At 36.1% G+C, this 27,902-nt stretch overlaps 1 protein-coding gene across 1 annotated transcript in view; it reads right to left on the bottom strand.

Annotated features, from left to right (window-relative positions):
- Positions 1–1,770: 1,770 nt before the first annotated feature.
- TMEM161B (transmembrane protein 161B) overlaps positions 1,771–27,902 on the bottom strand; it is a 45,761-nt gene continuing 19,629 nt past the window's right edge. The window contains exons 4-12 of the mRNA XM_068423059.1: positions 25,177–25,274; positions 23,262–23,418; positions 18,768–18,919; positions 18,160–18,220; positions 16,323–16,463; positions 12,883–12,996; positions 11,583–11,757; positions 9,299–9,395; positions 1,771–8,397 (exon numbers count right to left, since the gene is read on the bottom strand). Coding sequence (XP_068279160.1) covers positions 8,120–8,397; positions 9,299–9,395; positions 11,583–11,757; positions 12,883–12,996; positions 16,323–16,463; positions 18,160–18,220; positions 18,768–18,919; positions 23,262–23,418; positions 25,177–25,274 — 1,273 coding nt within the window. The 3' untranslated portion in view covers positions 1,771–8,119. The remainder of the gene's footprint in view (positions 8,398–9,298; positions 9,396–11,582; positions 11,758–12,882; positions 12,997–16,322; positions 16,464–18,159; positions 18,221–18,767; positions 18,920–23,261; positions 23,419–25,176; positions 25,275–27,902) is intronic.

Below are 27,902 nucleotides of genomic sequence, written 5' to 3'. Positions count from 1 at the left end.
CTCAGAAAACATTTATACCCAGTCTGTAAGTGTTCTTTGTGGGTAAAGTGCTATTCACGTGATTAAGACACTATCCACATTTATACTAGAAAACTGTTTATTCTGCTGCACCCCAAACACGGAGGGGATAAATGGTCTACTCAATTATTTCTAAAAAAGATAAACGATTTGGGCTAGCATAGAAACTGACAAAAATCTGGTTACCACATGCTCTTTGGCAAACCTGGTGATTTTGCCCAAGTTGATATCAAGTGGGATGTATCATACAAAATAGGAAAAAAAAAAAAAATCACACTGATAGACAATAAACATTTATTGATCTTTGGCTTTAGAAATTGTCCTATTTTGGATATGGGAAATACTATATAAAATAATGGAAGTTTTTTTTAAACCTAGAGTAAGTACTGTAAAACAGTCTATCCTTTTACAGTGCACAAACGCAAGGCATGCAGAGTACATGTAAGGATACTAAAGTACTATGAGCATCACTGCAGTAGACATTAAATGTCTAACATGGATCAACGCTTTACAAAGGCAAGTAAGTTGATAGGGCAGTTGATATACAGCAGATATCAGAGTTTCTCAGATTTGCTGTGGTATTACCATTAGCAACTAATAGATATAAATTTATTTTTAATAATCTGTGCATTATAAAAACAACGTTAAATTATAACATTTCACCAGAATGAAAGGGGAACAAGAAAGTATAATCTTGCTTCACTTTGTAAAATTAACTGATGTTAAAGGAATTTAGGTGTTTAGACGACAAATCAACTCTTACTAGTTTCAAATTAATAAAATGCTGCCTGATACATTGTAACATTAAGCAAGACAAAACCAGCTTCTTAAATGCTCTACCGTAAAAAAAAGCAATGTAATTTCTTACACACAGTGTAAGGAAATGTTTAGTAAGCTTACTGGAGCAAGTTTTCCCAAACAGCGTACTATATCCAGTACAGATTGCTACAGCCACGTTTTAGAGCTAAAAGCTCAAAATGCTTTTATAAGCCCTCCTCAGAGGAAGGCTTCCTTTGGTAGATTTAAATCAGCAACACCATGTCAACTTACAAGCACTTCACATTTAGAACGCGTAATTAACTCAGGAGTAGGCACCTGCTGTTTCCTCACTTTTTAAATTTCCCTGCTGAACCAGACCTGGCAGGTTTCACCTTCGGCTCTTGCCATTCTTGGAGGTGGGGAAGTAGCTGAAAGGTGAGGGTGGTTTCGCTATCCAATACCCTAACAGCATTCTACAAAATTAGTACAAGGTGTAACTCGCGCCTGTGCTCTGGACCCTCTTTGCTCAGTGCCAGCCAGCCGTGTTACAATCCAGCTCTTCTGTACTCTTTGTGCCCCAAATCCACGTGGATGCGGCGAACTTCAGCGTGGCCGTTCTGAGCTCAGGCAGAACTACTTACCTGGCTGGAGCCACCCGCGTGCCTGCACAACCGGGGCATAAGTAATACCCAGATTATCATTAGAGTAACAGGAACAGAAAAGATTTCTGCAAAAATCTTATTTGCCTCCAATGTGTAGTAACCCATAAACACACATGGACATTCTATATGCCAAAAACTGTAAAGAAACAATTATTTTACAGAAAACCCCATTTTAAGGGCTAGCAGCCCTAGCGTTTTCTTTCCAAAAGTTAATTTTCTACTAATGTAGCAAAATACCTACAAAGGTACATGCAAGGAATTTAAAGCATGTCTTCTAGAGACCACCCACATTTAGGCACTTTAGTCTATCGTGTACAAAAAGAACGCAATGTTATTGTAGGTTGTTTATTTTCTGCAGGAATTGTACCTAAGTATTATCCACATCGACTTAAAAAATAAAAAAAAACACACGCAACAAATGACCACAAAACCCCCACCCAAAATAGAGCATCTCCCCAGCTTCTCCAATGTGTGCTGCACTCTCCTGTTCATAGATCCCCATGAAGCTCTAAAGCATAAAGCAAACGAGATAATTTGTTTTGAAACAGCAGGTAATGCAACACCAGTCAGGACAGGTCAATATATTGCAACAACCACTTGATGCCATCTTCACTGTGAAGCATGACAGTCTTGATACTTGTAAAGCTGTAACTATAAAAATCGTATTTTAACAGTAATTTAGGAATAAGAGGAAGCCAGAATTTACACAAATAACATCAGAGTCTTTCCCATTTGGCAAATAGTGAAATGAAGGGAGGGGAGCCTTTTGTTCTTAGGTTTGTTCTAGAGTAGGAAGTATTATGTGCTTTTCACTTAAAAAGACAAAAAAGACTATCAACAGAACACCACCACTGAACTTCTGTGCGTTCCTAGCAACAAAGAGTCATAATTAAAGTAAAATATTTACAACTTGGAGGATGTTCCCTGTGCAACTTGTGACAACTCTACCTCATGAGAAATTTTAGGCTTAAATTATTTAATAGCATCTTTACATTAATGTTTGCTCACATAAATGGGAAGACTGAAACGTTAGACAAAGTTTCCCATGATTGCTGTTACAGAGTGTTTCCCCACATGCGCTCTTCCTAGAAAACCCTACATCCTGAAAACGTGAAAGGTTTTTAACAACAGGACAAAGGAATGATTGAAGATGGGAAAAATAAAAACTCTTTGTTGGCACGTCATGACATGGGGATGAACTGCACTTACGAAATAAAATTTTTGGTGCGTTTTTCTTTATCCTAGGTTTTTTACCAAAAATACCATAAATATGCATTCTGGAAGCTTACAACATATACAGGAAGCAGAGTTACAATGAATAGAGGAAAAGAGAACAAGGTTGACTTCTAAACACAGGATATTTTAAGCCAGGTTTTAAAAAATACTTCGCAGCATCATAAAATAAATAGAAATGGCCCACTACTAAGGGGTTTGTAAAAAGCTACTCTCAAAACTCTACCGAGGTGTTTGTTTGTTTTATAAATAGCAGAGTCATACAGATAGAATGTTGTTGAAAGAAATGCTGCAAATCTGAATAAGGATTCTTGACTGATGTGTTATCACACATGGAAAAAGTTTGGTATTTACATGTGGATTTCACACTTCAATATAAAACTGCATACTTGTTAATACTTCAGTCTGGACATCATGTTTTAAAAAAAATTTACTGTAGAAGTATTTGACTTCTAGTTGCAGGCACTGGTATTAATTAAAAAAAATGAAAAGATGATCCATGGTATCAGGATTAAAAATAATTTCAATTAAAAACGCCATTGAAATCAAAGTTATAAAAATACATATACACTGGCACGCAAAACAATGGCCAGTGCAGCATTACTCTCCTGGCAGTCCACAGTGAGAGACTTGAACAAAGTTACGTGCAGCATATACAGATGTCAGTAAAAGCAGCCTTGAAATAACATCTTGGCCTCACGATCTCTCCCACAGAGGAGGAAGACCTTTCAGTCTAGTATTAGGAGTGGAGATGAGACACGCCGTCATTTCAGTGCAACGCTGCCAAAGCCACAAACCACGGCAGACCTTCCTAAAGAAGAAGTTGCACAAAAATCACTCCGAAGCACAGACTGACTACTCTGCATCAGCTTGAGTAACTAGATCAGACATTTGGCTTCAATACTTGTTGCCTAGATGCTCTTCAGAATAAATATCAGTGAGGTCGAAATATTGCTCTTAATTTACCATTTGGGATTTAGGACTTAGGCTGCAGATGCTGAAAATAACAGTCTTATTTACTCATAATGGTAAACATTCACATCTAGTATTTGATTTCGGATACAAGTGACCTGCTGTTGCCTTCTTGTTGTTAAGATTTTGCTCAGCCATAATAGAAAGATTCCTCCAAGACAACACACAATTTTCTTTGGCCTCATTTTCATTCCATGTTTCCACTTTTCACCATGCACTTAGTTCTTCTATCTTAACTAAAATATTCCAGTAACTTTGAAGTGACAAAATGAACTGTGGGGTTAAGTCTAGAATTTTTGTAGCTAGCAAATAAATGTGCAACTTGTGTCATATGACAAAACATGAAGCATAGCATTTAAAAACTGTCAAAATCTTCTCTGGAGAAACAAGCTAGTGTTAAAAGAAAACAGAGGCCTTTGAAAATAAAGAGGCATAAGGCCTTTTACCTTGTAGAGCCTTACAACAGCTTTAAAATTAGACACTGTAAATTTTCTATGCAGTAAATCCAAGAGCTCTATTACCATTTAGTTGTAGTTACTGTGACAAAATACAAAACTTTGAGGTTAGTTGAAATTTCTGTACTCACTAACCATTTTATACACTGAGGTTATGCTCCCTAATTGTTACATTCATCTGTCTTGGTGGTGTTTTTGTTTGTAAGCGAGCTTGACTTCACAACCCCGGTAAGCATGCATCTCTTTTCACACATCCTCCAGTACCTGTGACTCAAAGAAGGTGAAGAACAACTGCGACAGAAACTAATTTTCTAAAGTATGTCTTTTTGTACAAGGATGTTCTCTTGTACTGATACTACCTGCTTTTGCCCCGTGACTTTATCTGTTGATACTTGTGCAAAAGAAGTCTGGAAGAGGAAAAACTGTGCAACGAAAAATACCTCAAAACCTGGCAAACCCTATAGCTTGAGAAGGTATCAAAAGAGGACAAGTGCTGCCTGAGACATAGCCTGCAAAGTGGAAGAATAGGGTTGTTATAATCCATTCTCCTTTTCCTAATCAACTTCTCCAAGCTCAGAAATAGCCTAAGTGTTATGTTTGGACTTGCCTGAACTTGCTGGAAGACTTGGATTTATCACTACCTTAATACTTTGTCTAAAGGGACTTCCATAATAAAAGTGCAGTGTTTAAAAAATCATTAACAAGTTTGCTCATATTTCAGCTGGAATTCAAAGTTATTTATACTATTTAAAGGAACTAACCCTTCAAAAATAGATTAATTTAAACCAAAACAATAAAAGTCAAAATACAATCCTGAACTAACTTATGCCAGTCAGTGCTGCGTAGGGAATGTAGGGAAAAAGCTGGGGACAGGAAAAAGGAGCCAAGCTAAGAAGTCACATTACTGGAGCGAGAAAAGGAGATCTGAACTGAGGAAGGAAGAAAGAAATGTTGATTCCTTCTCAAAGGCATCTCTTCCTTTCAAAATGTGTCAGAAATTAAGCAGGTAGTGGGCAAAAAGCATGACAAAATGTTTAAGAACCCTGAATAAAAACTACTAACCTCTCAGACACATTTTACATGCTTTTCTATTTCTGTAAGACGCTTCCCCCCACCCACCCAGGTGGGGTCTCCATTATAAAGGTTTCCATGGTGGGGGCGGGGGGAAGCTTTTGCCACCTGCTGTTTTACAGGAACTTACTAAATTTAAAGAACTTACTGAAGAAGTGAGCAGACAGTCCTTTGAGGCCTACATAATCAGGGTTGCCATTGTCCTTTAAAAGTCACTTTTGAGCATATCAGGTAGTTGTAGGAAGCACTGCTCACGACCATAGCAATACGCTCCATTTTCACTGTCACCTCACATTTCAAAGACGTTTATTGCTATATTTTAGTTTTTAATAAGCCTCCTAGACTCATGTAAGGATTAAATGGATCTAAAGAAAGACCACCTCCCGCTCAGATCAGACTGCTGACCAGAAGGTCAACCATTCAGTTCTGCAGAACAATGAAACAGCAATGGCCAGAAGTGTTGATCTTAACATTAGCAACATCCAGGTGCCTATTTTTCACGGTGATCAGTGTGACATCTGAAGAGTAAGACAGAGTGAGCTCTTATCAAAAGCTCTGCGAAGCTCAGCTACACACAAAATCAATTGCTTTGCTGAATGCAATATTATATAACTACAGTTCACTTTTACTTACGGGCTTTCAGAGTAAGCATCTATGCCAACAGAAACTTGTTACTTAACATTATTTTGAAGTCTTCTCCAGTATCCAAAGTTTATTCCTATCCTTCAGATTGCAACAGCAGGTGACACCTCCTACACAGTGAGCTGCTTCAGCCAAGTTCACCATCAGAATCAAACTGGACTACACTGTTTTATTTTCCCGAATAAAACATTAACATTAGATACCTAACTATAACTTAAAAGCTGTCCTTATTAATTCTATTAGCAATGATACATCTCAAACTAACAGAAAGTGGATCCAGTATTGCTGGACCTGTCATATTTTGTCATTCTATTCATCTGAAAGACATTTCCTAGGAATGTTTCAAGATCTGAATCTATGAAGCCAAATATTTTTCTTCAGGCCAGTTCACACAGTTAAGCCTTTGACCCCATTAGTTATGAAAAGTTGGTGTGAAAAAACAAAGCTTGCAGCACCAGTAGCACTGAAACACTATACTGCAATGAAACTGGTAGAATCATGCAAGGTGTTCTCAAACATCCCAAACACATGCGGTCGGTACTAGCTGGCATACATAAATCTTTCCCTAGTATCAGTAAGTGCAATTTAATAAACTAATAAATAACTTAAAAGGCATTCAACACAGTAAGACAGTTTATCACCAGCTTAAATTCTTGATTTTCTGCATTCACTGACAGTTCATTTTCCCATATGGCAGGTTTGCTACATATTAAATATTTAGTTAAGCTTTTCCATTTATAAATGCTTATTATATGCCAAAGCTGTACACAAATTTAAGAGAAAAAGAACAGTAACATAAAAACAGCAAGTATTAGTTAAAAAACCCACTGACCTCTGCAAAGTGTAATATTAACTTTTTAAAAATGCTACTGCATATATATCCCCATTCTTGTTTTGCAATTACACAAAACATCTGAAAAATTGTCATTCTACTTTGTTTTGCAATGGTTTTATATTTGGAATCTACCCCTCCGGTTAAGCAAAACTGGTAAAATTAATGCTTTGCTCCTTCTTGCTATAGCTGTTTTATTATACAGAAAATCTATTTCTGAAGCCAAGATATATTAGTCATTAATGTATGGCCAAGTTAACACAGATCAGAGTGGCAAAAGATGATGATCTGACAGAGCAGAAGTTTCAAGATTAAGAGTTTAAGTAGATCTTTTCTTCCAAAAGAGCATAAGTTCTCTGTATAGCTAAGTACCTTTGAAGAGGCACCAAAAACAAATAGCCCTTTCAACTGAACTTTCAAAAAAAATTTAATTTTCATTTCAAAAGGGATCTTGAAATTACTAGATACACATATATCCCTCTCCCACGGCCCTGTAAAATACATTCAGTAATTTAAAATAAAGTTTCCATACTTTATAACTTCATATATATTATATATTTAATATATAATATATATTTATATGTACATTACACAGATACATAAACTCTCAGTCAGCAGGATTAAACCGTTTTGTTTTGAAATGTTCGATTGGTGTCACTAATCTACTACTATTATTTTGTGAATTCAATGGAATTTATCTGTTACCTGAAAAGAAGAAATTTAAAAGATCCAAATGGAATCTGTGGATCAATATTAGCACCAATACAGATGGCCATTACTTCAAAATGACTGCAGGGACTGAAATAATATATTTTTTATAACTCTCCTCTTACCGCACAAGCATTCCTGCAAAATATTTAGGCAGCAATACCTGTCAGGTCTGTATATCTATTCCTGTTAAATTTAAATTTTATATAACTTTCCTTACTGTAATATACAGTATCTCTTTTGTCCTGTTGGATTATTTCATTTTTCATGGAGAAAAGTGACTGATAACTATCCAACAGATTTTTTTTAAATCCCCTCTCTCCTTTCATTGTATGGCTCAGATTCAAGATTTAAACGATAGGCAGCCACCGCTATAACCAGTACCCTTCCAACACAATTCAGTCACTGACTGTTGATGCTTAAAACACAAAGTTTTGAGGTTGGCTTGCTGTTTATGGAAACCAAGATACTCAGAGGTCTTATCTTTTCAGCACGCTCACCACAACCTGCCACAAAATAACGTCGGTCAGTCCCGATACTATAATTCAATTAGTTACCTACCACTTGGGTAACAAAAATAACAAACCCAGTTGCGATTTTAAACATTATACGAATATTCACCCTGAGAACACAGAGGAAGTGTTTAAAAAAAATTCTGATATGTTTTCTCTTCATGTATAGTTTTCTTCTTTTCTCTTCGTCTCCTCTTGGGTACCTGGGTTTGTATCTAGTATTTGACCTCACACTTGCTTTGTCAGTTGACCTGTTCATGCCACAGTCAGGTACTGGTGATAGAAAAGCCCGAAAAGGCTTGTAGAAAAGAGGCAAGCAGCAATCCACCAGGTGAGGAAAGACAGGAGTCCCCGGAACAGGAGAGGAGTGAAAATATTCTTTAGGCTTCCCAAAGCCATTGTTATTTGTACTACAGTTACTTTCATCTTTCCATCAGCAGGTGGAGACTCAGAATTAACTGAATTGGGAAGCAGAATGTTTTCTACTGGAGTGTCAGAATTCAGTTCCGGGTAGATGCCCCAAGAATAATTACCTGTTAAAAAGAAACGAGTAACAGATTTTTGTAGAATTAAATTCAAGTTCTGTTATTTCTATCACTCTATAGACCATCCTAGATATATTTTTCTCTCACATAAAAAAAACTTGAAGTTTTTACAACTTAGCAAATACTAACTGTATTCATCTGCATGGTTTCCTGATCATACTAGTAAGCTATTAGGGTAGGATTCATCTTACCTTTTGACATCCTGACATCTACATAGCTATCTATGTTAACTATACACATAGTGATATAGTTGCCTTGGGATCCCTGTCAGTGCTGGGTATGATTCATCTCACCAGATGCAGATGTCTACTCCAGAATGAGATGAATCACAGCCTAATAAAGCCTACCTCTCTCCATTGACATTTTGCAAAAAGAATGCCACGACTGCATGGCAGGCTGTGAAAGACATCCCTCAGAAGAAAGAAAGGAAAAAAAAAAACCACCAACAAAGTGACATCAGATCTCCCAATAACGAAATGAACCCTATATCTCACAATTTCTGTTCAAGAAGCCCACTTTAGATTGAAAAGCTGAAAAAAAATCCTTTATCAGATCCTCATAAGGTTAAATCAATAATGCTTTACACAGCTCATTTTTAAGATACTTTTTAAAAGACAAACGTTTCAACAGCAGTAAACAGCTTAATTTGTTGTATTACAGAGTTTCTCAGAAATAAATCAAACAAATTAGCATATAATTGAAAGATGTCAATAGCAGCAACAGAAGAGGACAGCTTAAAAGCCACACATCAGTATGTTTTAAATTGCAGGAAACCAGAATGTATTTCTGTATTATGAATACCCATACATTTTAATTCTCTTTAGTAAGCTGAAAATATAACAGCCCTGTGTAGAAGAGAACACATTTTTGTTGATCCGATTTTGCCTACCTAGTGTTTTCAAGAGCAGAGTTGTGTGAAGGAGCATTACCAATGGTGCAACATACTGCAGTGCAATTACACAAAGATAATAGAATACCCGAGCCACCTGGGAAAACAGAAGAGAGTAATTCATGACTTTTTGCTGATCAAAGCAAACCTTTATGAACATGTCTAGGAAAAACAAGCTGTTTATTAAAAAAAAAACAATACTCATGCATTAAAGCTGTTTTAAAAGTTTTCTAGCACATCTTGGCATGTGACATATTGTCTTCGAAAGACCTAATGAAGAAATCCCTATAAAGAACTCTAGGTTTCAGGACATTTACAAATCTGAGAGGAAGTGGTAAAAGGAAATAATTGAAAGCATCGGTTCTGTTAAAACAAACAATCAATTTGCTTCTGCAAACTGCATGTCATCATTCAAAGATTCCTATTTCAATACACCAGAATCAAAGCTAAATATATGTTTCATTTTTGAAGTCCTCATGATGTACAAACTAAATCCCATTTCAAAAATGAAGCAGTAGTCACAGTCCAAAGCCTCATAAAAAGTAAATGAAAGTTTGGTTAATATTGCAGTCCCTTTTCAAAAGTGAGATATTTTTAAGATTTCCAACTGTGAAACACCAGTATTTTAAAAACAATGACAAGATAATTTTTCATTAGTAGCAGATCAATAACAGCATTTAAATGGTCTTTATTTCAGGTATACATTACAGTTTATTGAAATCCACTCAGATTTATCCCTCCCCCTGCTCCCAATCTGTTCCATCTTTCTCAGGATTGCTACATTACATATTTTATATAAGCTATTGACCTAAAAGACTAGATCAAATAAAGAAGGAAAAAAGTCATAAAATCAATAGCAAGCAAGCAATGAAACAAAGCTAACTGGATTTTAGAAAAGAACAGAATACAGGGTGGCAAAAAAAGATGAAGGCAGACATGACACTTTTGGAAATACCTCTAAAACCTCAAAGAGCTTCATGATGAGCAAGCATCAAAACACTAACATGAGAAGAAAAAGTTCTAAGACACTGACAGAAGAAAAGCATAAGACAAAAATACTGTAAGATAATTAAAGGAATATGATAAGAAGACGAAACTAAAAAGTAATGATCATTGTAGGACGACAGACAGGAAAGACTTTACTGGCAGAAGTTCCAGAAGAAGATAAAGCAGACATGGCTAGTAAAATGAGACAGGACCTCAATTTTGTGGTCATGGCCTTCTTAAAGAGAAAATACAGAGATACTGGATAAATGGGTTTAGGATACTCCACATACAGAAGACATTACCGTTTTATAGATAGGACGAAACTCCCAAAACTAAAATTATGCATTCACAGCAATCAGCACAGTTCTGTCCTAGCCACTCGCTACCACCTGTATTTCCTAACCTTTTTTCTGAAGCAAATTGCTAGCCACTTTGTTTGTAAATAACTATTGCATACTCCAGTTATGACCTCCAGATACTCAGTGATGTCAAGGACAAGTTTATAAGTAATAGTGACAATCCTAAGAGAAATTTTGTCTTATGGCCTAGTTCAATATTCCTCCTGCAATATACCCCAACTCAGCAGGATCATCAGGCAGCACTATCATGAAATATTCAAAATGTAAGTTTATTTTGCAGGCAACATGTAACATCATTCTACAACAAGCTTACAAATTTCAGCCTCCTCAGTTTGTTGATGATACGTTTTATTACTTTTCTTTAAAAAAAAAATTTTTTTCAAATACATTTTTCCTTTGCCACAGTCAAGATGGGCAGTTAGTTTTGTAACTAGATTAGTGCACCTGAGACTGGTCTAACAGAATTAAATATGTCTCATTTTATTCCAAAATATAACCATCTTATCTTCAATTTTGCCTCAATTTAAAAAGCACAGTTAGGATTAGGTAACAGTAGTTTATCATTCTAGCTAAATTCAACAACTTTTTTTTTTTCCGTGTTGTAGCTACAGATCACTACTCACCCTGTGACCCTCCCCAAGATCTATTCATGCTGAACAGAAACACATCATATTTGTAAAGAACAATTCATGAAGGGATCTTTTATAACAACTTCTGAATAACTTAAGACAAGCCATCTGCATTATATGGATGATACACCTGTGCATATTTTAATTTGCAAAATTTCTCTGTAATGGTACTCTTTTTATAGGAGATTAGTTAGGAAGCCTCATTCAGATTTCAGCTCTGGTGCCACAGAGGACGTAACAAACTGGGAAAAAAAGCATCTGTACAGACAGAGCACTCCATATATGTAACCTCAGTGCCACCATACTCACCATTTTCTGTAGATCAACCATACTTATTCTGCCAGCTTCCTTTTTCATCTGATCCACACTTTTCTGGGCTAAATTCAGATAGGCCTGTAAATGATGACGCATCATAGCCAACCGTAAAGCACACAACAGGATTATAATCCACAACCTCATGGTGTCAAACGTATCTTCTGACATTCTGTGAATAAAAAAAAAGGGTAATGCTGTTTTCCAAAGGTCACCTACTGCTACAGAGTTTTTTGTTTGTATCATCTGTAAAGAAATCTTGAAGCATATTGTCAAAAATACTTAACACACAATGTGCACTTAGGAAGTTCATGTGCAAGTAATATTCACTTTTGCCCTCCACTTCTTTCTCTACTGCTACTTCTTAGTAGCTCTGTTACAGCATTAAATAAAAATTAGTATCCATTTGTCTGTAAACAAGAACAGCTCTTAAATGCTTAAATTCTGAGTAATGAAGACAGAACACTAAAAAACAAGCTCGCTGAAATAATTACAGGTTTTGAGACACACAGTTCTAGATAGCAAACCTGTATTTCTGTTGCCTTAGATACCCTGTTATAGCACAACCCTCCTTTTAAGATGAGCTGATGAACCAAACGGAAGCACAAAATACCTATATTTGCAATGTTTTATGTAACAGTTCAGCGGTCACAAAATCACAAAGAAAGCATATCTTAGACCTAGAAAGCAATAAAAGCGTCAGCCAATGATATCTGTTTCAAGCCTATTTGAATACTACTGTTTTGAATTATCTAGACTAATAGTGACAATGACAATCACCTATGCTACTTATACAATATTTATTTCAGATACCACTCCTCCTGAAAATTCTTCCCCTTTTTATGTTTTAAATATTTTAGCTTTCAATTCCATATGCACTTCATCTACACATAGATCTCAAGACAAACTGCTTAGGTCAGTTCTCATGCCAATGTATCTCGACTGCCTTCAGTGAAACCACTCCTCTCCTACACCAACATGTAAGACACAAGGTTCCAGAAGGTGGTAGTGAGGTGGCATTCCACCCCTAGAATGAACAACCCATCACTGCCAAGGAGATACCAGAAGATAGCAGCTTTTTGTGATCCACCACCTTAACACTCAACACTGCAACTAATTCTCGTTCTTCTGAAATAACAGAAGCCCTTTAGAGCTCAGCTGCAACTTCCACAATACTTTGACAGCAGCTGCTATTAAATTTTAAGTCTTTCACGTTTCTATGACTTTCACAGGGCACCACTTAGACTTACGGTTTTGTTCTCAATACCCCACAAAGAATTTTTAAAGGGAATCTTACAAAGGGATGCTCTCTTTGCCCAAGGGTGGGTTCATAATGTAGTCCTTAGTGATTGGTTTTACCCACAGTAGAACCATAAATAAAGGTGCCAAGAAGTTTATATGTAGCAATGTTCTGAAAGAAGAAAAAAAAAAAAGAAGGGAGGTAGTTATTAAACACAATTACCACACTGTTGAAACTGGAGGTACAGATTCAAACAGAGAAATCCAAATTTTAAAATAGTTGGCAGAAAGGTAAATACGAAAATTACTTCCCTATTTTATAGGTATGACTCACGTTTCAACAAAACAGTAATACTACATACTGTGAATCACACTGGTTGTGGCTTAAAAAAAGTGCTCTCAGAATATCCAAAAACTTGATTTATTCCACACAATCTAACCAAAGGAGCTACCTGCATTATACCACACGGCAGTAAGAGACAGTTGCTGAAAATTTACATATGATGGCATAACACCAAACTGCACCAGCTATTACAGTTTTAATCTAAAGAGTCAGCATCTCAGATAGATGATTACAGGCAATATGCTGCTATATTACTATTTTTTTGCTTTATTAAAAAGCTACTCAGATTAATTTCCATTATCTATACAGACCAGGGGAGACAGCTCTCAAAGGTCAGATTTCCCAGTTTAACAAAGCTTTTTACCTAGGAACCTTGACTAAATGAAAGTTGGTACTTACACTCAATCAAAGATACTCGAACAAAAAAAAAAAAAAAAAAAGCCAGCACAACTATTCCATTTTAAAAGCATTGTACAAAACTGCACAGTTAACGTAAAAGTAGTACTCTTGTAATCTTTAAGTACAAACAGCAGAATTTAAAGAGAGGAGATAATTTTCTGGGGTCTTTCCTGAAGTTAAAATTCTCCTTCATTTCTGAACCCCATATCCCAATCATTTTTCATTACTAAAATGAAATGAAAACAGCTGGAGACTTCAGTGCTGTAGATCTGGTGGTTTTGCTAGTGCAATGCTTCCTCACTAACAGAATCAGCTTGTCTATACTTCCATCTCCAACCAGAGTGCTTCTACACTACAGAAAAAATGAGGTAATCAACAGTTATTCTAAAAAACACAAGACCTTACTGATTTCAAACTATCAAGCTTCCTAAAACCATTAAAATATTTGCATATTGCAGAAGAAGTCATCACAGACACATGTAAATCATTGGTTTTGGATGAAGAAATAAGCACTGCTAGTTATTTAGTGTTGCTAGGGAACACAACAGCATCAAAGAACAGTCCAAAGCATTTCAGTAACTTGTGAAAGCATTTTTACCTGAGCTTCTACTTATTTAAGACAACCTACTGAGTTAAGGGACTGGAATGTGCCAAAGAGTGGCAATAATCCTTTTCTGTTTATTTGAGTACAGGGAGAAAGGCTGAAAGGCTCTTGAAGCAGGTTCTGGAGAATGAGGGAATTTGTATGAAAATGGCACAAATTGATTAAGAAGATTCCAAAACATATGCAGGGAAGGATACTGCTGCTAAAGAAAAAAATCAAACCAGCTATTAAAACCAAAAGGGAACAAAGACTATTTTTATTCTGTTTACTCAAAAAAAGCTTACTCCCTATATATGTAAGAGAACCACACTAATAATTTTGAACTTTTTTTTTCCCCCCTCAGTGTACCCTGTAAGTTAAGTCTCCCATTCTGTAATGTCATGAGAAAGGGAGCTTGTTCCCTCTGTTTTTGGTTTTTTTTTAATTCTGTGGGGTTTTTTTTTCTTTTTTGGGTTTGTTTTTTTTTGTTGGTTTTTGGGGTGGCTTGGGGGCTGGTGGGTTTTTTGGACAGCTTTGGGGATTTGAGGGAGTTTGATTTTGAGTTTTTTGCTTTTGCTTTTTTTTTTTTCTCTTTTCAAAAGTAGAGCATATACTTGACTGCAGAGAAAGGCATTGATTTCCTACACCCAGATTAGAGAGCTTTGTATCAATGACACATCATCCTCGTTTACTACTCCCCTTTAGTCACTGTCAAACTGCAAACAGTCAATAAAAATTATCTACTCATTGATAAAAACACATCACTAAGGGCAAATACTGATCTCTTCAGGCCAATTAGAACCTATCACTTGACAATGAGTCTTTGTTTGTAATTGCATCACCTTATCACATTGATATCTGACTGACCAAGCTTTACTCCATTTAATGTAATTTTTATATTTTTCCAGTTGAATAGTCAAAATATTGGTAGACTTTTGAAAATAATTTGCTTGGTGATGCACAAAGTGCCCTTCAACAACCAGTTCCAATATCCTCTAAATATTAAGTTAGAAAAGATTTAGTTTTCATAACCCCATTAGAGTGGATATTAATTGCCCTTTTAGTTCTTGATTAATGAACTTCTGTTTCAGAGATTCTATATTTCTGCCTAGGATCTCATGTCCATAGATCAAGGAAGATGTTGGGAAACTAGAGGATACTTACAGAAAAGGCACAAGAAGTTTTAAAATATTGAGAACTATAAAAATGAAAAACTAAGCAGTTTATTTAGCTGAAAAGAACAGATTAGGAAGTGACTCAGTCACAGCCTACACATAGACAGAAACTTAACAGCAGATACAACAAGCCAACAGCTTGCAGCTGTGTCTGGATGCATTTAACTACAATGAGTGCAAGTATAACACAGAGTACTTGGTTATAAATTTACCAAGAGTGAAGGACCCACTTTAAACACAGTTTAATTTTTAAGCTGGGCATTATTGGGGGAAAAGTAAAAATATGCAGCTTGAACATAAATAATTTTTGTATCAGATGATATAACGGTCCTCTTAGGAAAGTGACCAGACTAAATTATCACAATGGCCTATGCTGCAGAATTGGTCATTAATATGTATTAAACATCAAAGGTCAAGATCTATGAAAGACATCTGAGTTTCTCCCTCAACCAGAGAATGCTGAAGAGAAACAGTTAAATTGGAGAAACCATTTTACTAACAAACTCAAGGAGAGCTGAAAACGAAAATATTCCTTTAAACTGGTATTAACATCTGACCCTTATTAAATATTCTGGGTCATCTTTTCTTTGTATCTTACCCTAAATTTATTAAAGGCATGATGTCCACCTGAAGGTGTGGGTGTAAAAAAAAGTTTGTGGTTGCACCTCTACTTCCTGCAAGTTATATTAACTTCCAAAAAGATATGATGGGGAGAAGGAAGCAGTAAGCAGAAACATTCACGGTGGAGCTCTTGCAGGAGGAAAGGAAAGCTCCTTTAATTGGGACTCTAATTACAAGGCAAAGAATGTAACAGACTGGCAGAGCACAGGTTGAGCAGAAAGAGGCAGGTGGCAAGTCTGCTCAAGAGACGAAAAGCGGGCAGCAGCAGAAGTCTTAGTCGCTACCTTCTTGTTGGAATAGTTTGCTTTGTTTATTTTCAGACATTAAAAGACTTAAGACTGAGTAGCATATACCTATGTGCACATATTTTCTCTTACTGTGTTATTTTTTCTGTTGCTAAATTCAGAGCATCCAGATGCATTTGAGCCAGTCGCAAGCCAGGGAATGTCAAAAAAGCACCAATAAGTGAACACAGAACAGCCAGGAACAATTTGAAGGTTAGTTTAGACACAGGACCCCTAAAAGAAAAGAAAGGAAATAAGCATTTTCTTGGGGAGAAAGTTGGGGGGGTAGGGTATCAGAGACTACTTTCAACTCAACAGTATCTAACATTTAATTAAAAAAGCAAACAGTATTCTATAGCTTTACTCTGGAATACCAGCATTATTACAAACCCATCAGGAATTAAAATTAAAAAAAAACAAGTCACCTGTTTATTTCCTAGAAAAACAAAAAACCTAAGCTACTGCCTATAAGATGTTAAGTTTGTTAGCAGAGAAGAACAAAAAAATAATAATTTTATATTGTAATTAATAACAAATTATATAACAGAAATAGCTAATAGAATTAATTTAATGATCATGTTTTTAAGAGAGGAACAGATGCATCATAAGTTTAACTTGTCAAAGACAAAATGGATATTTAAGTTATACTACTTACATTCTACCTTTATACATTAAAAAGCTCTATAAAACTGTTATTACTGCAGTTTTTCACAGATTTATCTAAAACACCCATGTGGCTAATTAACATGTCTCTCTAAGTGATTAATATAGTTTGTTTTAATGAACTTTGGAGTATATTAAAAAATTACAGAAAAAAATAGCCAGGATTAACTGAATTATGGAATCAACAAACACTGGATTACACAAAAAAAACAAGTGACATGTAAATAACACAGATTAAAGAGGAACAAAAACAAATCTGGCGATCCACGTGAGTTTCAGATTCTTTCTTAATCTACGTCATATAAACTACCAAGAGACACCATCATCAACTCAACTGCTGCTGTAAACAGCCAAAGCACTGCAAAAGTCCAAAAATAAACATTTTAACGGGAAAATTAATACAGAAGTTAGTGAACTTGCAATAGCTTAGGAAAAGCAGAGTGAAGAAAGGCTAAGAAACACACGGGATTCAGTTAAGGGTTTCCCATGAGTTTATTCATAAATGACACACTAATCTAGTTCGAGGAAACTTCTGTTCCTCAAAAATAAAGAGATTCCATAGCTTCTGCATGATACTTGAGATCTTCCAAGCAAGAAATTCGAAGTCGCACTCCCACAGTGATGACTTATGCATAAATGCATTTTAGAGCATGTATATAAGGAAAAAGTTGTAACAGAAATCCATTTTACAATATATAAAGGCTGTCTACAACAGCAATTGTGTATTTATGTAACATCACAAGCTATGGCATGTTCCTTTGACAGTCTATACTAAACTTGAATGTCCTGTAGCAAGCAGATGGTTTTGCTTAGGAAAACACTACTACAACCCGAAAAAAGGACTGAAAGCCAAAATCTACTTCTAATGCCAACTTTATCAAAAGCTCCATCTGTAGCTTTTGCACACTCATCCTCCTGCATACCACAGGAAGGGCAAAAAATACCTATCACCTGTTGTAAGCAATCCTTGCAAAGACGAAGGGAATTACCATGAAAAAAATGTTTCTAGTTTTGAACGGTATTTTATGAACTACAACCAAAATGTCAGGGTAGGAACTACCTCCAAATTAAAACGAGAAAACACAAATGCAACTTAAGGTACTTGTGAGAAGTGATGAATTATTTTCATTAACCCACCTCTTCACATTATTAGAGATTAGAAGCGTGTACAAGAGCAAAACATGCGACAAATGCTTGCTAAGAAAATCCAAGTGGTTCAGTTATAAATGCACACATAAAACAGACAAATGTATTTCCAGAAACTTACTGGGATTCCAAACCCTGCTTTTCAAGAAACTGCATAGCACTTTCTGAGAAATTCGAGAATCCTGCAGAGACACATATATTATATGTATTTTATTACAGTACAAATGCAGTACCCCTTTTCTGAAATAAAATGCTAGGCAACAGGTAGTCTTTTAACCAAATTTTCGTATGTCTAGCACAGCTCTTTCATGTGCTAATTAGCATTCTATAATGCAATAAAACTTGATTATTAACATATCTGATACTTGTACACTTCAGGTACATTAATAAAATTAACATTTTTACAGACAGAAGTATTTCGTTTATTTTTTCAGTAAAGGAGCTTCACTTTACTATGAAAGGCAAAACGGGTTAAACGTAAAACTGGAAGGCAAATATAATTAACAGAACAAACAACCTAGGCAAAGATTACACTATTTAAAGGAAAGCAGGACAAATATACAGGATGTCCTTCAAAATCTGCACTCTAAAGCAAAATTTCTTAGAAGTGTATGACATACAGAGCTCATTTTAACACAGATATTCTCAAAAACACCTAAAAGATTGGAAATAAATTTTTCAGGTCATGCAATCACTAAAGCTGTTGAAAACACTAAAGAAAGGAGTTACCTGATTCCAGTCCAAACTCTAGATAGTTTTCTGTCACAATGAGAATTGCCATTGCTTTCACGAAGAAGAAAAAACCAAAGGTGACACAGACTGATCTTTCACCTCCATCCTCTACTTTGAAATAATGGGTAGTCAACGAAAACAGTACCTTACTACACAAGAAAAGGTCAAGGAAAATTAAGTTTGTAAAATAACTATATTTAAGAATTACAAGCTATATTTTGGTCATCTATACTAGGACTGTTCTATGATGTGCAATTTTTTTAAAAAAGTAATGTGTATTCAGCCAATTTCAGGTTAAAATTACAGAATACTGTAAAGCATAATAATTACAGAATGAGTAGCCAGGAATACACTACTCTGGAGCACAGTTTTGATTTAGGCTTACTTACAGTCAATTGCAGCAATATTCACTATCAACCTAGGAGAATTAAACCACAGTTTAAATGTAAATGATTACATAATCATAAGTTACATCAAACAAAGAAGACAGACAATTGTATCTTCAATGCAAAATATTGAGCTAAATGAAAAATACTCCATCAAACTACATAACTCAAGATTTATCTTGAGTATCTTAATTTCAAAACCCAAAATATTACTTTTGAATGCAACAACTGTGATGGCAGAGAAGTGAATAAACACATTTTTTAACCAACGAGGAGCTATATATGTTCGTCCTGGATGCAGAATCCTAAGGTACACACACAAAACAGCAAGAATAGGATGCTCCAACAAGCATTTGTATCAAAAATGGGATAAAATTTCTCAGCTATGAGAATTACTGCTCACAGGGAGTGTAGACCTGCCTTACAAGAAATCATGACAAATGGCATAGGACTGTTGCTTGTATTATGATGTGACTGTTCACTAAACAGAAAACATATAAAAAGATGACACACATATTTCTCTACTTTCACATGCGTTTGAGATTTCTCAGCTATCACAGACAGTAAAACAACAGCACATTTAGTACTATCTAGGAAAGAAAGATCTATCCCATGCTTATCTTGGGGAAAAAAAAAAAAAAACACACTTTAAAAAAAACCTATATAGTCTGGTATGATGTATTAAGTCCTTTCATGTAACTCCAGTGACACAAATACAAACATCTAAAACATCACCTGCTCTGTTATCAAGCTGTTTTTAAGATGTTTATAGAGTATTCTCCTTAACACTTTCCTAAACATAATTAGCTCCAAAGTTAAACAGTAGATGAGCATAATTATTTTATGATATATTGTCAACTCTTATTACTATGAACTGCAGCCCATTATAATTTTTTTTTGCAAATGGCAGGTGATATCTAGTCCATATTTAAATAAATACTCACAGATCACTTCAGACATTACTTGTTTTGAAAAAACAAAGAGAAAAAGGAAAGAGAAGATTTTAAGTGTAAACTGTACCCTTTTTTCCCACTATGCAATAACATATTCATTCATATTTGCACTTTTAATACTAGAAGTATTTTAAGATGTAGAATACATGAAAACATGATTTAGAGTACCTATTCAGTCAAACATTTGAACAGTCATCAGTTAATCTCTCTAGAAACTACACGATTATGCAATATTGCACTTCATTAGGCAGCACATATTTAACATACACATTGCTGTATTTCATGTATATGCAGAGAGATACTCATATGCACACAATAAAATGGCCTAAGCACAGAATCTAATAAGTCTTAAGTTCACACTAATTAACTTAAGCTCCCTTCATACTTCACAGAAAGAACTGGTATATCTAAAGGAAGAGCTACATCATCCTAAAAAGAGAAACATAATAGGTCACATAGACTGTGTTCTGGAAAGCTCTGTTTCTCTAATAATACATTCTTAAACCAAGTGTCTTTTTAGAGCTAGGGACATCAATCACAAATTGAAAACACATTAACTTCAAATCTTGAAGTTACACTAAGGACTTCATAACGGCTTGTGATCAATAGTCCTAAGCTATAAACAGATTTATAACTCCCTAGATACTTCATGTTTTCAGCTACGGATCGTGCCTAAAGGCTAGGGGAAGAGTGGTTAGAAAGCAGCCCAGCGGAATGAGACCTGGGGGTGCTGATCGACAGCCGGCTAAACATGAGCCAGCAGTGTGCCCAGGTGGCCAAGAAGGCCAATGGCATCCTGGCCTCTATTAGGAATAGTGTAGCCAGCCGGTCTAGGGAAGTGATCATCCCTCTCTACTCGGCACTGGTGAGGCCGCATCTTGAGTACTGTGTCCAGTTCTGGGCCCCGCACTTCAAGAAAGATGTTGAGGTGTTGGAGCGAGTCCAGAGGAGGACGACCAAGCTGGTGAAGGGTCTGGAGGGTCTGACCTACGAGGAACGGCTGAGGGAGCTGGGGTTGTTTAGCCTGGAGAAGAGGAGGCTCAGAGGTGACCTTATTGTCGTCTACACCTACCTGAAGGGAGGTTGTAGTGAAGTGGGAGTCGGCCTCTTCTCCCAGGCAGCTAGCGCTAGGACAGGAGGACACAGCCTCAAGCTTCGCCAGGGGAGGTTCAGGTTGGACATCACGAAGAATTTCTTTTCAGAAAGGGTTATTAGACATTGGAATGGGCTGCCCAGGGAGGTGGTGGAGTCACCATCTCTGGAGGTGTTTAAGAAAAGACTGGACATGGCAGTTAGTGCCATGGTCTAGTTGACAGGGTGGTGTCAGGGCAATGGTTGGACTCGATGATCCCAGAGGTCTCTTCCAACCTGGTTGATTCTGTGATTCTGTGATTCACAACTGTGTTTCACCTAGAGTTGCAATCACTGTGGTATTATTTAAGCTGGCTACACCCAAGATGTGAAAGATGAAGCAAATGGGGCGTTGCCAACAATAAATTTAAGAGCACATTGTGGCTTTAGTATTTGAAGCTTGTTTTTCCATTAGTTCTATTAACCTCCCACTCATCCTCAAAATGGGAGTCAAAGGTGTTGGCTTTCATTTCTGATTTCGTAAGCAGTAGCTGCCTCTCCTTCCCTTTGCCAAGATTAAACTAGAATTTCTGACTTCACCTGAACAACTAAAACAAAGGCTGTGCATTAACGGCTATATATTAGTTGTAATATAGCTATAGTAGCATTATAAGGTGCACAAGAGCCAGACACCGACTTTCCTGTCACTACCTAACAGACCAGAAAAAAACACTTTTTAGACTGTGGATATGTCCACTGATAAGTCAAAGGAGAAATACCTGGTCTGGAAGCAAGCTACTGACAGTCTTTTTTTTCATAATGTGAGTTAACTCCCTCTTCTAGCAAGTTCTTACTCATTACAAGGAAAATTCTGGATATCATTTATACTTCGGGCTACTTAGAAAAAGAATTCCTGTCCTTATCATAAAGGCAGCACACATTTTAAGAATTATCAAGTACAGAGAAGCATTAAGCATATCCAGAACTGTTAGCCAAATATAACCAAACATTAGAATTCAAGGGTTTTACATAACACCACAAGCTATTGCTAACACCAAAAAAAAAAACCAAAAAAAAACCCCACAGCACAGTAAGAATCTCTATTGAAGAACAGGTATTCATAGAGAGGAATCAATTTTGAATATTCAAGTACTATACTGACCCTAACTTAGCACTTTATCTGCTTGTCAGCTGTTGGGGGAGCAGAGGAGCTGCAGAAATTCATTTTGTAACTCACCTTTCCATAACCTGGACTTTTGCAGGCCCTTATTCAATTCCACTACTTTAATCACCTACCACGTCTTTAAAAGGCAACTCTCCTCCCTAAAGTGTACGTCTGGATTGGTATGTGGAAAGCAGTTAATCACCATGCAAGCATCCATGTCTGATACTGCCTTCTCCAGTAAAAACAAACACAACAGCTTCTTTTTATGGTTTGATATCACCTGTTTCCTAAATACTCCACTTCTGTTTCCCCCAGTTTCAGAGGGGAGTTCAGCTTTTCATAAAGCTTTGAAAACCACCATCTTGGCTCCTACAACTGTCTAAACATTTTACTTTCTGTAAACGTTGTAAGTGTGTCTTGAATGTATTTTAAAACTATGAATTCATGCATGTATCTTTGCAATAAATTAGTATACACACTACTGTAATATTTTGTTCAGGAAGTATAAGATTAAACTTACTGAAAACAAAAAGTGTGCAGTAAATTGCACACTTCTCCAAAAGCTGTAAATACTTTCTGTACAGAAATTTATTTCTGATTGCCAAACTGGGCAAAACCAAATTAGTTTAGAACCACTACATACTACAGATCAGCAGTAACTGTATGTTCATGTACACGTATTTTTTCCATAAATGGTTTGGTATTAATGTTAACAAGCTATTGACATCAGCATGTACAAAGAGCATGTACAGCATACACATTACCCAACAATGGCACTAGCTTACATGATCCTTTTTCCAAATGGGAAATATTTGTGTATCCTGCCAATTAACAATACAGAGCTTTATATGAATTGCAGAATGATGTAAACTATTTGGAACAGATAAGAGTGATTTAAGACAACAGAAAAGGATACACTGCAAAAGCCAAGACAAGCAGACACCACACTACGCTGATATTCATTTCTTGTGAGGGCTTCACAATACTGTAATAGGCTTCCGTCACCACATATACAACTGTAGCTGCAACAGTGAAATCCACCAACCACTGATATTCTGGAAAATAATGCAACGCTGAAAAATACAAGTTCGCAAATGTTAAAGGTGTGATATTTTAAGCCAGTTACTGACATACATAGAATGGAGTAACAATTAAAAAATGTTATCAAATAACTGAGGTCTAGGTAGACCCAGATTGTCCAAGTAAAGAGCAACAACAGCAAAAAAGCCACATTTTTTCCACTCAACAACCTGAACTTCACTCTTCACTTCTGTTATTCAATACTTGATTACTACTCAAATTTATAAGGCTATAAGATTTTACTATTTTATCATCTCAGCCTTTATACATTAACATCCTAAATTCAAAAAGCATACTTAATTTAGATTTCAACATCACGACAGAAAACGGTTCTCCAGTTGAGTCTAGCTGCAGTTCCAGGTAAGAGTTTTTTTGACTCTTTGTTAAAGATTAAAAGCTCATCAGCAATAATTTAAAATACTACATATAATCACCTCCTCTTTTTCTTTAAAAAAAAACAACATCTAAGATACTGATGGTTTGTCCTTCCAGATTTTGTTAATATCTCCTGCACAGCAATAAACCATTGTGTAAATTCCACTGTAAAAACTCTGGAGATCAGACTGTGTCACATGCAGGCTGGACAATTTAGGAAGAGAGAGCTCTCACAGCCGCTGGGAACTGCGAAGAACAACTTGTAACAATGAAGTGCAGCCTGTCCCTCCCGAACATCTTCCCTACATCTACACGGTTAAAAAGTCGCAAAATATTACTGAGCATTTGTCTGTTGATTACAAGCTACCTGATCCCAAACACATTAAATTGGCCAAACTCAAGCATTTCCAAGTCCTATACTTATTTTGAAACAGCTATCTGGTTAGATTCAATAAAAGTCTGTGCACGTAACTTTTTAAAGACAGTTAAACCCTGTATCACTATGCATAAATACTCAGGGAGACAGTTAAATGCTATGATTTCAAGCAAATAACACTAATTGAAACTTGTGAATGCTTTGTTTATTTATGTGCCAGCTTCAAAAAACTCTGCATTTCCGTTAAAGGTGTTTTCTACGGTCTCCAGTAATTGAAACTGAGAAATCTCATGCATAGGACTATCTTAAAGGTCCTTTCCAACTAAACGATTCTATAACTCTATGCTTCACTTCCTTCTATACTTACGCAAAGAACACATGCATATAGAAATGTAGACAGGAAGAAAATATGTATCATACATACATACATATCCATATACGAGTTTTCTGTAACAGAGTGACTGGTTATGATTAAGGAATCAAACATTACCATTTAAAAAAATAGCAACTTCCAAAACACTTAATGCTGCTTATTTCTATACTGTCACTTTCCGTTTCTATGCATTTTACCTCAATGCTTCAGATATGTGGTTAAAAGGTCTAGGTTTCAATGCTACAGCACATTTCCTATTTTAGATGAGCAGAAAGTATATGTTTCGACATGTGTCAATTGTCATTTTCTTGTCCAATGCTATGATCTCTATTTCAAATAGACTATGATGAGATCCTTTTGATGTTGCCTCATATTACTATGGATGCCTGATACAACAAGAGATGTGCTTTATGCTGGGTTTCACCCACTCATCCTTTTCCTGGAACAACAAAGCAGACTTAACCCTAATTCTTGCCTTCTCATTTAACTTTATTATCAGTTGTACTTCTGTTCATTCATTGTCTGTAACAAAAGATATTCCATCATTCATCGCAAATAAACACTCGATAGAAAGAATCAGGATATATTTAAAATAATATATTATCATCCGCATCCCCTTATTCTTACCAATAGTGTCCCTTTCAGTCACAGATCTTGTTTCCAGATGAAGATCAATGTCTTTTGGAATGGTTAGGGGTTTGTTTTCAATATGACCATTATATTTTCTGTAAAAATAAATAAATAAATAAACAATACACACATGGATAAGAAAAAATAAACTTTTTCAATATACGATGCCATTTCAAATTTAAGAAAAGCACAAACCACTTTTTTTTTGCGAAATGCTGACATTTTTAGCTCACTAGCTAAAAGCATTAATTCAAGTTCAAATCTTGACAAACAACCAGGTACGTCAATGATTCCTAGCTTTATCTTGCAAGGCTCTGGCATACTACTGTGGTACGGGTTTAAATGGCTTCTCTAGGCTGCACCCTGAGCATGTATTAGGGCAAGATCTGGTGGCCAGTATTTACTTCAGCCCACTGATTTTCTCAGTTCAGGGAGCTATAGGGTGTTCTAGTAAGCTCAAAAGGTTAGTGATACCAGTACAGCTACAGAGCAGAATATATCCACCCTGCCACACAGATACCCTGACGAAAATCAAAGCTAAACTGAGACTTTTTAATTGAGGTCTAGACCAGGATGCTGAAAGTCTTTGGATTGAAAGTAAGTAAAAAAGACAGACAGGCTTGGCAGTGTTAATTTATAGAATATCCACCGGAAATAAGAACAAGCAGTAATCTACCTCGGAAGATACCTGATAAGGAAAAAAAAAACCCAAAAAAAATAATTTCCAAAAAAAGCATTAGGCCTTTTTGTCACAATAGGGTGCTTAGCAAGTAGGTTACGTGAGCTGGACTAACCTAGATCCCTGAAAGATCCATCCTACTAGCCATCAAGCAAGGACAATTTTAAGATAGTTTTCTAATCCAAAAGGATATGGTGTAGAAAGACTATAGACTTGTTTCAATTCATACTCTGCTTACAAAAATAGGGGAAAAAAAATATTTATTGCAGTATTACTAGCAATTCTAGAGAATCAGTACATCTTGAAAAGAAATAATCCATCCTGCTCTCTTTGGGGAGACAGACAAGGCTAAGTCCATTGCTACACAGCACCAGGGTTGAAAACTGTGTTCCAGATTTTAGCCATTGCTGCAGAGCCTGACAGCAGCACACTGGGGGCTTCATAAAGAGTAACAGCATATTCGTTTGCTCCCATCATACAGGTGGCTACTTGCTTATACAAATGGAAGGACTACGGCAACCAAAGGTTGACCCTCACACTGCTAAACCCTTCCTGGCTTCCAGAATTAAGCAACTTGAGGATAATCTGAGCCAGGGATTGCATCTTCCAAAACCATCATTTTTTCAAAACTTACATGAATTTGCCTAATCCCTTTCTGAACCAGTCTGAAATTTGTTGAGTTGCGTAGTGTCTTGTGGCATCAAGATCCACAATTATGTGTCACTAATTGAGAAGTCCTTAAATCTACTCTAGTAATGTCATTCGGTGCCTCCTTGTATAACATAGTAGTAAGTTTACTACTCCCTATCCACCTTCTATGCACACTGGATACGTACCTGTTGCAAAACTCTCCCTCAGCCAGTTCCCAGATTAGTAAACCTTACGCTCCTCCTCCTTGTGTGGCAGCTTTTCTTCTAGCCACTATCATCCCCCCTTTCCAGTTCTACTGAATGATCTTTGAAATACAGTATAAACAAAATTATGTCTTGTATGTATAATATGAAGTTAAGACTGTTTTCCAAATTTCTGGTTAGAACTGACACATCTTTAAGGAATCATTTTTCACAGCAGAGATGCATGTAAAGGCCGTAAAAGATGACCTACTTAGAGTAAAAGGTGCATTTTCATCTGGAGCTGTGAAACTATACCAACATCATGATCTTCACTTTCCTGAAAATAAGCCACACTACTAGACTTTAAATTGAAGAAAAAAGCATGCTCTTAAAAGAACCTGAACAAAGTCAAGTCACATGAAACTGGGCTGAGAGATTACCATTAGTAATTACGATAAAATTTACCTCAACACTGTTAAAAAAAAAAATATCATTAAAGCCGATCAGAAAATGTTTTGACAGGTTAAAAAAAAAAAATCAAAAGCAAAACTTAAAACCGCAAAATGGCTAGAAGGAAACAGTAAACTCTGCCAGATTTTAGAACAGCACCTCTGAAATTAGAAAAGGAGATGTGGATTTTCCATGGAAAGACAAGTTATTGGGACATAAGCATTAAAAAGAAATTCAATCAATCGTGAACTTATTTTTAAGGAATGATGTCCTCTCAGTCAATGTGTGAGATGAGAATAGAAGCAGAAAGCATTAATAAGTATTAGTTTTTTCTGGTAATATTAATTCTTAGTATCATCTGAAGCACAAGAATTTTAATGGCCAAACTGAAAACTGAGGATAGGGATTTAAAGCATTACTCAAAAAATTCAGGTGCTCAAGTCCAAACACTGCCCAGACATTTGAGTATCTGCAAGCTTTTGTGTGTTTCCCTGCCCGTAGTTGTACTCTTGATGTTTTTGACTGCATGCACCCAGGAGTACCATCATCTTGATGAGCATTTTGATAACTGAAGCCATTTCAGCCCAACAAAATTTTGTGCTCCTAAGCTTTAATTATCCCACAGGACCCATAATCCAAGAGACACAGTCAGAATATACCCAGGATCATTGACAGCTTTAATTCAAAGTAATTAATAGTAGCTACAGACCTTTTCATTAGTCTAACAATTTAACATAACACAAATGATTCTGAAATAGAAA

The sequence above is a fragment of the Nyctibius grandis genome, chromosome Z (assembly GCF_013368605.1).
Source record: "Nyctibius grandis isolate bNycGra1 chromosome Z, bNycGra1.pri, whole genome shotgun sequence".
NCBI classification, from domain to species: Eukaryota; Metazoa; Chordata; class Aves; order Nyctibiiformes; family Nyctibiidae; genus Nyctibius; species Nyctibius grandis.
Note: the sequence above shows the minus strand (reverse complement) of the source record. Positions and strands in the feature narration are given on the sequence as shown.